Source organism: Echinops telfairi, unplaced genomic scaffold, assembly GCF_000313985.2.
Source record: "Echinops telfairi isolate 266 unplaced genomic scaffold, ASM31398v2 ScPeMD7_7424;HRSCAF=8462, whole genome shotgun sequence".
NCBI lineage: Eukaryota > Metazoa > Chordata > Mammalia > Afrosoricida > Tenrecidae > Echinops > Echinops telfairi.
This window is the reverse complement of record NW_022111324.1, coordinates 74,737,668-74,751,713: the sequence shown is the minus strand read 5'-3', so window position 1 is coordinate 74,751,713 and position 14,046 is coordinate 74,737,668. Positions and strand designations below refer to the sequence as shown.

The 14,046-nt window shown below is 39.3% G+C and overlaps 1 protein-coding gene across 1 annotated transcript in view; it reads left to right on the top strand.

The window, feature by feature from the left end:
* ENAH (ENAH actin regulator) overlaps positions 1-14,046 on the top strand; it is a 171,377-nt gene that overhangs the window by 140,120 nt on the left and 17,211 nt on the right. The window contains 3 exon segments of the mRNA XM_030887823.2: positions 9,641-9,930; positions 11,850-11,960; positions 13,974-14,046. The exon segment at positions 13,974-14,046 is cut by the window's right edge and continues 10 nt beyond it. Of these exon segments, the coding sequence (XP_030743683.1) occupies positions 9,641-9,930; positions 11,850-11,960; positions 13,974-14,046 (474 nt within the window).

Genomic DNA, 14,046 nt, shown 5'->3' with positions numbered 1-14,046 from the left:
CAGTCTTATCTTCCCATCCAAAACCACCTCTGTCCTCCTTTATGCAAAACTACCGCATAGTGTTTCCCATTCAAACAAGAGGAAAGCAAAGGTGATGAAACCTGGAGGATCTCAAGATAGGAAGGATCCAACGCAGGAAAGAGACCAGGACATTCCTAGTATGACCAAGGGCAAGGGGAAAGCAAAGCTTTGGGAGCAAAACTTCAGATGGGAGCCAAGAGAGTCAGGGCTGGAATATGAGCAGGAGACAGAACCTATACTTTTTGCTAAAGCAAGAAAGGGTTTTCAGAAAAAGAAACAAAATTTAAAAGGGAAGTAATTTTCAATAACAGTGTGAGAAAGAAGCTGTTCTCAACGAAAGTTAATGTGATTGGTCATGTATAATATAAGTGACTATTGATATGTCCAAAGTGATGCTACAATTTTATTGGGAGAACGGAAAGGAAAGGTTTGGGGTGACAGGGGTAGAAGGGGATTACAGTTTTAATGTAATCCTTGAACTTAAAAACATATTTTAATGAGCATGAAGTTGAATAAAACAAACTGATTTAAATGTTAAATCTTAGTGGTCTAATAACTTTACTAGATTAACATGATAGTATAGTTATCTATTCATGTGTGTCTCATTGTTAATACCATTTTTGGGTTCCTACTCATTAGTAATTTGTGACTTCCTCAGCTTAACTGTAATGAAAGCAATATATTCTAAGAAGCATGAGTCAGTCCTTTTAGTTTCTCACTTAGTTAATATCTATAAATAGTTCGTAAATCACCGTTCCTACATTAGAGTTATAAAAGGTGGTGATTCTAACCTGACACAGACAGGGGAGCTGAAACAATGAAAGTGTATAGCCCACCATTTATTCTTCAGAGACAGGATGGACCAAGAGTCGACCGCCTTCTTTTGTAAGTATAGCCTCTTGTCTCAGGAATTCTACAATTCTGAAATGAACTGATCTTATTAATGTTTATCCATTTTTATTTGTTTGCATATAGAATTAACTGCCCACATTATGCAATCAAAACACTTACCTAGTTTTTCTTTGCTGACATTTGTCAGTACCATCAAGGGGTTAGTAATTATCGAACATTTTCCCTGGTATTCCCTCCTTCATTATGTCAAAATTTAAGTCACTATTTCCCAAAGTCTATTCATTATAGATAAGGCTGAATTAAATGTATCTTATGTTTTTGTTATTGCTTGATTTTAAAAAATCTTTGAGTCAATATAAGCTACATGTTTAATTTTTATTTTTTTAAGTTCATAATCTCATTGTGGGGTTCTGCTTTGTGTGTGTGTGTGTGTGTGTGTGTGTGTATACACACACATACATACACCTTCTTACTTGGGCGGAGAAGCAGATCCCCCCCCCCCATTAAGATATGAATATTTAGGAGAATTTAAGCAGCTGGAGAAAAAGATTGTTCAGAAGCAATTACAGTGCAACTGCCAGAAATTATAACTACTTAGAACTTAAGAGTATCACAAATGATAACCTATCTCTAAAATAAGTATGGAAAATTTCCTAGTTAGGAATTCCGGCATTTGTACTTTGAAAAAGTCTTTAGGTTGATTCTGTTTTAAGATGAAGAGACCAATCGATTGTAGCCAGAAGTCTGGAAAGAAGAGACGTGTGCATTTCTAGTGTGTGAATGCCAGTAATGGTTCAATGCGATGAGTTGGAATCGGCTCGGTGGTACTGAGTTTCAGCATATAGCCGAAAGGTGGAGGTTAGAACCTACCCAGAGGTAGGTGCTGTGGAAGAGAGGCTTGGCAGTGCACTTCCAAGGGCACAGCCCTTGAAGACCCTGTGGAGCAGTTCTTCTCGGTACTCATGAGGTCGCCATGAGTCACAATCAACTCAGTAACAACTAAAACAGCAAAGGCAGAAATTGTCTGTTGCACTCGGTAGTCGGGCAACTTTTCTCTGAGCAGACTAAAAGTTAGGCAGATTTCCATTGTTTGTCCTGCCATCAAAGCAACAAAATACAGTCAGTAGTTCCTCTTCTAGCTGTGTGGACTGCCTGAATCGTTGCACTTGCAGGATCTCTCTGGCATTATGGTGTAGGCAGGCAGTCTCTTAAAAACAGAGAACCTGGGAAATTAGGACTCACAGAACAAACTTCTTAAGTTGGGACACCCTGACTGACACAATGCTTTTATTAGTTCAAAACTCTATTGTTTTACTGTAACAATTCTTTCAGAGTCACCTCATTCAAATCTGTCTTTCTCACAATAACTTAATATTTTTTTTAATATTAAGAGCATTGTATTGCTTAGTGAAGCAACCATGAACTTGCGGGTAAAATAAACTAATCACTTCGATTAGAAAAGAAATTCAGTCACAGGATCCCAAATCCAAACACTGGTGTCAATGCTGACTCATCATGACCCTGTAGGAGAGACCGGCTACAACTGCCCTTGTGGGTTTCTGAGACTAGAACTCTGCATGGGAGTAGGAAGTCCCGTCTTTCTCCTGTGGAGCTGCTGCTGGTTTCCAACTTTTGGCCTTGTGTTCAGCAGCCCTGCCCCTTTGCCACGAGGGCTCCTTCTGTGACAGGGTACTCTGTGGTTAATCCCTTTTTTTGCCACCTTTTTTGTTTGTTTGTTTTGTGGTTAATCTTCTAAACAGTTTGGACATGTCACATTGAAAATACAAATCTGAAATGTTGATTTTAAACAAAGAAAATAATGTGCTCCTGTGATGATATTGGGGGAATGGTTGTGTGTGGTGAGGGAGTTGAGGGACGCATCTTCTATTAGAAAGTCAGTAGCTAGTATCTAAAGTTTAAATGTAGGAAAATTAAAAATAGTCAGCAGTAATTGCTTCTGAAATATAGGAAATGGGGAAAGGTTTAGAGCAGTGAGCTATTGGTTTTGTTTAAAGTTTTTAAAACTATAACCATGTATATTTTGATTTTTTTAAAAGCAACCTATAAATAAAAAAAGGACCTTTATAAAACCCAATAACTTGGATTTCTTGGTATAGCTTCTATGCTCTAAAGTTAAATTCCTTCCCTTGCCTTTGGTACTTAATCTGAGTATATTATGATTATATTATCAGTGTAATTTTTGCCCTCTGTGCCAAACTAATACAGTATTACACTTTAGTGATCCCTTTTTTAAAAAAATCCTGTCGCATGTTTTAAATTTAATTTTTAGTTTAATATGCACCTCAGTTGAGTAAGTTTGTTAATCCCCAAACTCAAAGCAAACTTGCTGACATCAAATTGATTCTGACTCATCAAGACCTTATATGAAAGAGTAGAACCAGCCTTGAGGTGTTATAAGCCCAGTTTGGCTCCCAATATGCACCAGGACTCTTAGATGCAGGTTATTCAGAAAATGATAACTGAACTTTTTCGGTCTCATTTGCCATTAAAAACAATCTTCTTAATACTGTCATTTTATTGTCCTTATCCCTGAATTGGCAGCAAGCATTTGATCACATGGTCAATGAAGTTGGTGTAATATGCTGAGAATTGAATTTAATCATATAGTAATTGGTGTCTTAAATAACGAATAGCCATAATTAGTACTGTTGTAATTACTTCTGTTTTCTCTTGCAGTCATTGTTAGATATGGTGGTATGTCCAGAGAGAGAGGCTATGTCTTTTTGTGAGAGAAGGAGAATTAACTTACTGGTTCTAATGGGCCTTTCCTTTATTTTATTGCCAGCTTAGAAAACATAACAGCAAGACATTTTTTGAAAGACCAGTGAAAAATACTAATGCTACTAAAAGGGACAGAAAATACCGTATTCTGTCATTCAGCTCTGTCTCTAATTGGATACTGAAGCAGGTTATCTATCAGCTGGGAGAAAGATGGGGCTTTCTGCTCCTGTAAAACTGTAGTCTCAGACCCACTGCAGTTCTTCCTTGTCCTGCAGAGTCACTGTGAGTCTGCATCGACTGATGGCAGTGAATTTATCAGTCAGTCTAAGGAAGGTCCCAATTTGATCATTTATCATCATCATAGTTCGAGAACCCCTGCTGGCCCCATGTATTACTCGTCTGACAGTTAACCTAGTTCGATGGTTCCAGCCCACCAGCCACTTCACAAGAGAACGATGAGTCTGTCTGGGTCTGCCCCAGCAAAGTGTTTAGTCCCAGAAACCCACTGGGGCAATTCTGTTCTGTCTTACAGGGTTGTTAAGACTCAGCGTTGACTTTGGCAGTGGCTTGGGTTGGGTTGATTTGGTTGGGGTTGAGTTACCATAACTCACACTTGTCACCTTTTTAAAAAAAAAATAATTTATTGGGGATTCATACAACTCTTATCACAATCCATATACACATCCATTGTGTCCAGCACATTTGTAGATATGTTGCCATCATCATTCTCAAAACATCTGCTTTCTACATGAGCCCTTGGTGTCAGCTCCTCATTTTTCCCCTCTCTCCCTCACACTTGTTGCTTTTATGTACCCTGTACTTTTAAGAACTTTTAGTGTTTTCTCTCATTTAATCTTCCCCAAAATGCTTTGAAGTACAGGGGACTTCAAAATGTTAATGCAAAAGATGGAGTTAAAAAATAAGAGAATATTCCACTAATGGCAGATAAAAATGTAAAAAAGATTCAATAATTAGCTTTTGAAGTTGGAAGTCTTAAAGAGGAAACCACTATGGCATAAAAAAATAGTTGAATAAATATCAAGATATTCCATACTTTCTCAGATATGGGAAAAAGAGTATGCATATTTTTTCTAGTTAATCTGCATAGTTAATAAAATATCCTAGGATTGAGAAGATAAGGTGATGGCATAAAGTGTTAATTGAATGTAATAAAATGGCCCTAACTTTGTATAGAAAAGTGTATGAGAATTATCTAGAAAAATGACAAACACCAATGGAAGAGAATTCAGAACCCAGAATTAAGTCCATCTCCCTGTCAACAGTGTTCTGCAACAATGGGCTTAAGCATAGGAACAGTTGTGAGGATGGCGCAGGACTGGGCAGTGTCGTGTTGTGCATTGGGTCGCGATAGGGGGAACCAACTCGATGTCATCTAACAACATTGACCATTGATCTTTGACAAAGGGCCAAAACACAGTTCATTGGGGACGGTGAATAGTCTGACGACTATTGTTGGTGAAACTGGCTATCCATTGGTACAAGAATGAAAATAGGACCTATATCTCACTTCATATACACAAATAAATGCAAGATGGATCAAAGACCTAAATGTAAAACCTAGATCTCTGAAAACCATCAGTAGAAAAATGGGCAAACTTAACCCTGTTTCATGGCAAAGACTCACTATCAAACGTAAAACACATAAACAGGGAGGGGAGTGGGGGAGAGGAGCTGATACCAAGGGCTCAGGTAGAAAGCAAATGTTTTGAGAATGATGATGGCAACAAATGTACAAATGTGCTTGACACAGTAGATGGATGTATGGATTGTGATGAGTTGTACGAGCCCCCAATAAAATGATTTAAAAGAAAAACAAAACAGAAACAAGAGAAGATAAAATGAGTGACTGGGACCTCCTTATAATTAGACATGGTCCCAAAGGAGTAAAAAAGCCCACAAAACTGGAAAAAACGACTTATTAGACAAGGGGATGATCCCAAAAATTTTAGAAAACATTTCACCATGAAAAACATTTTAATCCAGTTGAAAAATAGGCAGAAGACATGAACAGACACTTCACCAAAGAGGACATTTAGGCGGCCAGCAAACATGAATAAATGCTTGTGATCATTGGCTTGTGGCCATGAGAAAGGTGCAAATCAAACCAATAGTGAGCTAGCACCTGACCCCAGCATTGATAGGCAAGTTAAAAAGAACCACCAGGAAGCAGCAACTGCCCGTGAGGATGTGAGAGGATTGAGATTGAAGCCTCACATTCTGCCAGTAGACTATAAAATGGCGCAACCACTGTGGAACGTGGTATTGTGCCTCCTAAAAAAATGGGAATAGAAATAGCATATGACGTAGCAATCTCTCTACTTGGTATATATTTTAGAGAAGTAAGGGCCAAGACAGGAATGATACTTGCACCCTCATGTTCAAGGTAGTCACAGTAGCCAAAAGATAGGGCAAAAATGCATGCTCTTCTGTTAAGGATTGATAAATAAACTTCGTCACATACACAAAATGAAATACTATCCAACATTAAAGAATACTAGATGAATCTATGAGACACCTCAGAACATGGATGAACCTAGACGGCATTCTGTTGGGTAAAATTAGGATGTCACAAAAGGGACAAATGCTGTCTGAAGCCACAGTTGTAATAAGTTGGGAAGCAGTCAGTTGATATGGCCCTTTGTGATGTATTGCAAATGCTAACCTCTACTTGTGGCCATTCTCCCACTATGGAGGGAGTTCTCTGCTAAGCTCAGGGTGTAACTTAAGTCACACCCTTTGTTCGCTTAGGGGTATGGTCTGCTGTGAGATAACTACACCTCCATCAAAACTTTTGTTTTTGTGACTTCTGCTGTGAGTCGGAATTCACTCAAAGGCTGTGACTTTGGTTTTTGGCTACCTAGCTGAAGCAAAGGTAGACGCAAAGCTTCCTAGGTATAAGCAGAAAGACCTGTTTCGACTTTTGGACCTCTTTGATTCTGCCTCTGGACCCTGCGCCTCTCTGTGACCTCTGGTTCGTGGAACTGAGCTGTAGTCCATCATCTGACCCGATGTTATCAGCTTCTGAAGCCTTGTGCATGAGGCAGAGCCTCCAGGCAGACATCCGACCTTCAGACTGGACCTTTACCAGCACACATAACCATGGGGAGCATCTTGAAAGCTTCGTGAATTCTGTAAGATCTTGCAGCAAATTGCAGAACCTAGGGATGTAAGGGACTATGCTAAAGGGGAGGAGTGGAAAAAATCAAGCTGTATAAACATCTTGAGAAAATTTGACAATTGTGACATCTTTAATCCCTACCTCCTAGGAGTAGTTTGATATTAATTCTTCTAAAAGAAATTATTACCACAAACGTCAAGACAAGGTTTTCACATTAAAACATTCTTTGATCATTACTGTCAAAAGAGGTAGGTTGGTGGAGATTAAACCCATTCATGTCAACAATTTAATTGAAAAAAAAAAGTAATAAGGATGGATACAACTTAGTCTATATTAAAGTATATTTTAAGTATCAGAGCATCAGCATACTGTTGTCACGCAAAACAAAACAGGTTCAGAACTAGAATGTTCTAGAAGTTCCAAAACCACCAACACATGGAAAGATAACACCTTAAGTCAGAGCCATCAATTATTCAATAAACACGGTCATTTGGAGGTGGCAATAGGGTGACCTCTTTGCAAATTTTATACATTTCAGGTAAATTAAGTATAAATAAATAAAACCATAACAGTATTAAAAGGAAGTGTAGACAATCATGCAATCTTATTGTAGGAAAGGGCTATGTAAAAGATAGAGCTAGCAAAGGCTCAGATCACATGAAATAGCCGAAGAAATGCAAACTGTTAGGTGATGCCAGTCTGACTAGCAAAAATTGATAATGATTATGCCTACATTGGTGAGAGAGAGAAAGTGGGCATTAATAACTATTGCAAGGCTGCTGAGGAATGTTACTTAGTGTCCAACTCTTCCTGTAGATAATTTGGAACCATATATTAGGAAACTTCAAAATTTTATACCTTCCACCTAGCAAATCTGTGCCATTATATGGGTCTATTAACTATTTCCTAGGTAGGGTTTCAGACAATTGAAGGCAGTTTGTATGGCTGTGATAATAATAGTTTTAAGATAGTGTATATCCTACCATAGAGACTGCTTGAACTATGGATAGTGATATAATAGAATTAATTCTATGTCATGAAAAAAATAAAAGATGGAGACTGCAGTGTAAAATATGAAAATAATAATTTATCAAGGGTTCGCGAGGGTGAGGGTGGGTGGGAGGAGCTGATACCAAGGACTCAAGTAGAAAGAAAATGATGATGGCAACATATGTACAAATGTGCTTGATACAATGACTATGTATGGATTGTTACAAGAGCTGTAAGAGCTCCCAGTAAAATTATTCATAACTTAAAATAATGATACAGAGCTGTTTTTACTGATTAAAATAATTTGCATAATATATTAAGTGGAAGGGAATAAAGCAGATTTCAGAGTGGTCAGGAAGCAGGAATTAATTTCATTGTTTTTATTTATTTTTCTTTAACCTTTTTTAAAAATCATTTTATTAGGGGCTCATACAACTCTTAACACAATCCATACTTTCTTTAACCTTTAAGTGCATTTTTACATGAGAAAAAAAATCTATATGACAGTTGAGTCAAAAGTATTGCTCTAAAAATACTAGGTATAGTATAAAAATGTAGAAACTTTTATCAGACAAATTAAAATGTGAGGCTGTTTTTGCAGCATATTCTCTAAGCTATAAACTTCTGAAGATAGGGTTTCCATCTCTCTAACTCTTCCCCAAGGAATTCTGTGCTCATCTGTTCACATCACGTCAAAAATAGGAGTTTTGATGTCCTCTAGGGACTTACATTATGTTTCTTTGAATTGTTCTTTCCGTTTGGGGAACAAACAGAGAAATCTTGAAGGAAGGGACAGGATCGGGGCTGTAGAGTAAGCTTCTCCATGATGTTCTCTTAGGAACGCCCTTCAAGGGATGGGTACCAGTCAGTGTGTGTCACGATGGGGGGAGGGGGAGATTTCCTCAGTGCGACTTTTCTGGCCTTTTTCTCACCAATGCAGGTACCCATTTTCTTATAATTTCTTTCTAATGAGACCCAGTTTTATGTCCTTTGAGAAGCTCTATCACAAATCCTCTCCAGAGTTCCCCCACCCCCCAAATCACCATAACCTGCTGAGCTGACCTGTCTGCCTTGAATTTAACTGGCCCTGCAGATCTCTTTGGAAGCTACAGTTTTGATGAGACTTTTTAAAACTTTTTGATGGCCTCCTACTTGCGAGTAAGACTTACTAAGAGAACTTGGCTGTAGCCATCCACTGAACAAGAGCGTACTGAAACGTGTGTTCTTTGAAGTGAGCTCTGCGTGTATGAACTGGAACCCCCGGTGGTAGTACTTTTTTTTTAACCTATCCATATATATCTCCAAAATATTAATTGTAGTTGCCTCTAGATAGTATATTTCAGATGATGCCAAGTTTTTCTTATTTCGCACGATTTATATTCATTTCTTCTTTCCTAATTTTGTTCTCCATTTGCCAGACATTTGTTGTGTTATTGATAAGACCAACCGTGTTTTTTGCTTTTGTCTTTTTTGATGATAGTGTGCTGCTTGACAATTGAATATTGATGTTTTATATTTTAGGAAGGCAGTTATAATTTAGAAGTATTTTTTCATGAATTACTAAAAAGACTCAGTTCTTAAAGTATTATATCTAGTTACTTGGAAAATTCACTTGTTCTGAGCACTTTTTTCATGAAAAGTGTAGACTAAACTGAGGCCTTACTTAGTGCTGAGACATTCAGCCTGCAAGAACCCCAATAACCAACATTGTTGTTTTAAAAGTGTCGTCTCTGAGATAGCTTTCCTTCGTGTGAGACGATGTATGTGTTGAGTGCATGCTCTGCTTGCTTTGAACTTGAACCAGGAGTCAGCCAGTCACGTGTGGTTGGTGGGAAAGTGCACTGGCTTTATTGGGACTGAACCGTAATGCTTTCTTTTATTCTGTTTTCATTTCAGGCAACTGCAAGAGCAGCAACGGCAAAAGGAGCTGGACCGGGAAAGACTGGAGAGAGAGAGAGTGGACCGGGAGAGGCTGGAGAGAGAGAGGGTAGAAAGGGAGAGGCTGGAGCGGGAGCGACTAGAACAGGAGCAGCTGGAGAGAGAGCGACAAGAAAGGGAGCGGCAGGATCGCCTGGAGCGGGAGCGGCAGGAGCGGGAGCGACTGGAGAGGCTTGACCGGGAGAGGCAGGAACAGTTAGAAAGGGAGCAGTTGGAATGGGAGAGAGAGCGGAGAATATCGAACGCTGGTAAGAAATTGACTCTCCCTGTTGTTGGTATCGCTGAACCAGGGCGGTTGTTTGTTTTTTTTTAATTGTAGTTGAATCTTAGGCTATTTTGCATTTGAAGCTATTAAAAATAAGCAGCAATGATTATTTCAGCATTCCCTTTTTATCTCTCTCTGTATTGCGTTTATTGCTCAGAGACTTAGAGAAAGCTCTTGGAAGTTTTTATTGTGGCATTCTTATTCGCCCATCTCCCCATAAATCGGCAGTAATGTTAGCAAGTGTGTTTTTATGGGGAATTTTTAAAATTGGATGAACTTGGAATATATTTCCCTCGTGAGGTTGCTTAACTCTTCACCAATATATGATCTTATATTACCATGCTATGAGCAGCAATTTGCTTTATTGTATTCTTAATTGATAAGGGATAATTTAAAACCAGATTTAAACGTAAAAACGTCCTCTATAAAATAGTTACTTAAAAAAAATAGTTACTTAAATGTAAATATTTTCTCATGTGAAAATGACTGGATTTGATAGAATTTATTGAAATATCGCCAAAAGGTTTAGGTATTTTGATATTTCCTTCAAATTAGCATTTATTATAAGATTCAAAGTTTTCTTTTATATATGGCTTATAGATCAAAACCCTTAGTGTATGTTGATTAAGCATGGGGGGGGTTGTTTAAGCTGTTTGAGTTAATTTATCTATTTTTAAGTACTGTATATACTCATGTAGGTGCCTCGTCTAATATTTGGGTCAGCTAATACTTGAGTATATACAGTACTTAATAAGTGTTTGCTGGGGTTATGGCCAACAAAATGAAACATTTTCACAAATAAGCTTTGAGTAAGGGTTATTGGTTTTTTATATTAAATGTTTTGCTATTTATTGCTTTGAGTAAAATAACGTATTCTGTTTATAACTCTAGTCATGTAATTCGAATGTCCTTTTAGTGGACTACATACGCAATGTGGTAGGATTTAGAAACGGTTTGCTCATCATACAGGATAAAGTAATCAATTTAATTAATCCACTTATTGAATAAGATCTCTAGGGTCTCAAAATGCATTTGTTAATTAACATGTTCTCAGGTAAAAGTAATTATGCACATGTGCCTGACTCGCTGGTGCTAACTTTAGTCTACATTTATACATTTTGTCTGATTGCTGGTTTTGTGGCTTCACTAGCTCCCTTTTTCTCTCTCCTTTTTTATCCTGTCTTTTGCTGCTGCTTTCTACCTTCTGTCCAGCTCCATCTTCAGACAGCTCCCTGTATAACGCTCCACTTCCTGAGTATTCCAGTTGCCAGCCTCCTTCAGCACCTCCTCCATCATACGCTAAAGTCATCTCCGCTCCAGTGTCAGATGCCACTCCTGATTACGCTGTAGTGACCACTTTGCCACCTACTTCCACACCCCCTACACCACCACTGCGACACTCAGCGACACGTTTTGCAACATCGTTAGGTTCAGCCTTCCACCCTGTTCTTCCCCATTATGCTACAGTTCCGCGTCCGCTGAACAAAAACTCTCGACCTTCTTCTCCTGTGAGCACACCCTCTTCTCAGCCTCCAACTGCAAAACCCTGTGCCTGGTCTACTTCCAATTTTTCACCCCTCCCTCCGTCTCCTCCAGTAATGATTAGCAGCCCCCCAGGCAAAGCTACTGGTCCAAGGCCTGTCCTCCCTGTTTGTGTTTCTTCTCCTGTGCCCCAAATGCCTCCATCACCAACAGCACCCAATGGGCTGCTTGACTCTGTAACATATCCAGTGTCTCCACCGCCTACCTCAGGGCCTGCAGCTCCACCACCGCCGCCGCCGCCTCCACTGCCTTCCCTCGCATCACTCACACACTGTGGATCTCAAGCATCTCCTCCTCCGAGCAACCCTGTTGCCTCAACTCCCTCATCCAAGCCTAGTGTTCTCCCTTCTCCCTCTGCAGCTGCCCCTGCCTCTGTTGAGACTCCTCTAAACTCTGTGCTGGGAGACTCCTCTGCTTCTGAGCCAGGCTTGCAGGCAGCCTCTCAGCCGGCCGAGACACCAGCCCCACAGGGTAAGGCTTCCTTATTGCCACTAACCATGAGCCACTGGAAAATGCGATATGTAGCATCAGCTTTACTTGCCTATAAGGATGGGTAACCTGGTTTTAATTGTTGAACATCTCTGGGATGGATATATATATATATATATATATATATACTAAAATAGAAACAATCTCATTACCCTGTTGTTTTAATTACAGTTGGAGTATCAATATGAGAAATTGCTATAATGAACTAGGTTTGGGTGTCTTCTGTAGTTGAGGATGTTTTTCAATCCATAATATGTTTCTTATGCATCCCACTAGGAATACTTTACCTTGAATACGCTTTTGGACCTACCTCACAAGAAAGCCATGTGAGGAACTCGTTTTCCTCTCATTGCTGGAAAACATAGAGATCTATTTAGTGCCCAACTGCAGCCATGGGCTAGATCAGAGTTTCATCTGGAATCATCTTGATCTGGAACTCCATTCTGTTTTGACTTAGCACCCTAAATCCTGTGGAGCAGCCTGACTGTGGGGTGTGTAAAGTAACTGGTAGGCTTAGTATATTCCACAAGGGACTCTGTGGTCCAGAGTTAAAAGAAACCATAGACTGGAGAGAGTGAATAGAGAATGAATTAGCATCCTCCGGGTTATCTGTTCACTCATCCCCAGTTCCCACCTATGTGCACACGCGCTCGAGCCCACACAGCTTAGTTTGAGAGAAGGGGGAAAGAAGAATTTTTAAGTTTGGATTATTTCTAAAGTAGCAAAGGAACTGATTTTGTGCGTAATTAATTTACTTTTTTTTTTTTAAGTAGGATTTAGAGAGGACTACATGAAGAATTCTGACACAATTTACAATAACAAAGGACCAATGTGATAGTCTGGATTTGAACCTGCATACCTCTTAAGAATTCTTAGTTTCTAAGTTAAAATAGTAATGTTTGTTATTGCTGTGTGTATGGATATTTTGTTATTGACTTAATGTGCTTACAAGTTGAGTCAGTGACTCCAGTATTCTGAGTGTCACTGGGACAGGGACACTGGAAGAGGCAGTCAGCCTGGCAAGATCGAAAGATCTACCTGCTGTGTCCCTAACAAGTAACAGTTCATGGAAGATGGACAGTCCATTACTCTTTCTCCTTTAAGCAAATGATGTCTTCAACTTGCACAACTCCTCAAAGTGAGCGATTTCAAAATGTTACCGTCCAGTGTGCAAACAGCCTTTTAGTTGTCCTCAAATATCCTCTTGAAGCCATAAGGAAGGCTGAGTAGACTGGTTCCGAATTCTGGCGCTAAGTCAGCTCTTGTTTTCATTCCCTTTGTGACTCGCCAAGGTTTGGGCATTTCTCTTACCCGATCTCCAAGCTGAAAGCAAGCTCTACAGCAAATGCTACGCTTTTTAATTCTGAGAGGAATTTTGAGATTTTGTTTTGTTACCAGTAGGCTTTGTTTCAGTGGTTCTCTACCCTGGCTTTGAAATCAGAGTTACTGTTTTAATACTTTAGCCTGGGACCCATTCCTTTTTTATATTCTGAATCCAGCCACTTTAGCTCTCGCTAAGTGAAGAACCCAACTAACTGGATGTCTTTGCCATTTAGAATTTACCCAAGCTCCAGACCTGAAGGCTGGCGTGGACCGTTTGGTTCTGTTATTTCAGACAGTACCTGCAGGCATCCGTGTGCCTTCCTTTGATTTTTCAGGGATGGTTACCTCCCTGCCCACTCTCAGAAGCTTTTACTTTATTTACCATTTCACCGTGAACAACAAAAATCTTAATTCGATGATTTGTTGTACAGTTCTACTAATAAAACTCTTGATACGACAGTAAGTAGCTGTACATTTGGGTTTGTTTTAACCTTAGAATACCTTTTTAAAAATACTGATCTCGACTTTAGGCATTTTAGTAAATTGCGCTATTAGTATTTGGTAAATTTAGTAAGTATCACTCCATCATGACTTTCTTACATTCCTTTGTACATGAAACAATACCACTTAGCTCTCTTATTGATGGTTTTATGTAACATTGCTTTCTCTTAGGCATTGTCTTGGGATCACCTGCACCTCCACCCCCTCCACCACTCCCACCAGGCCCTGCCCAGGCTTCTGCAGC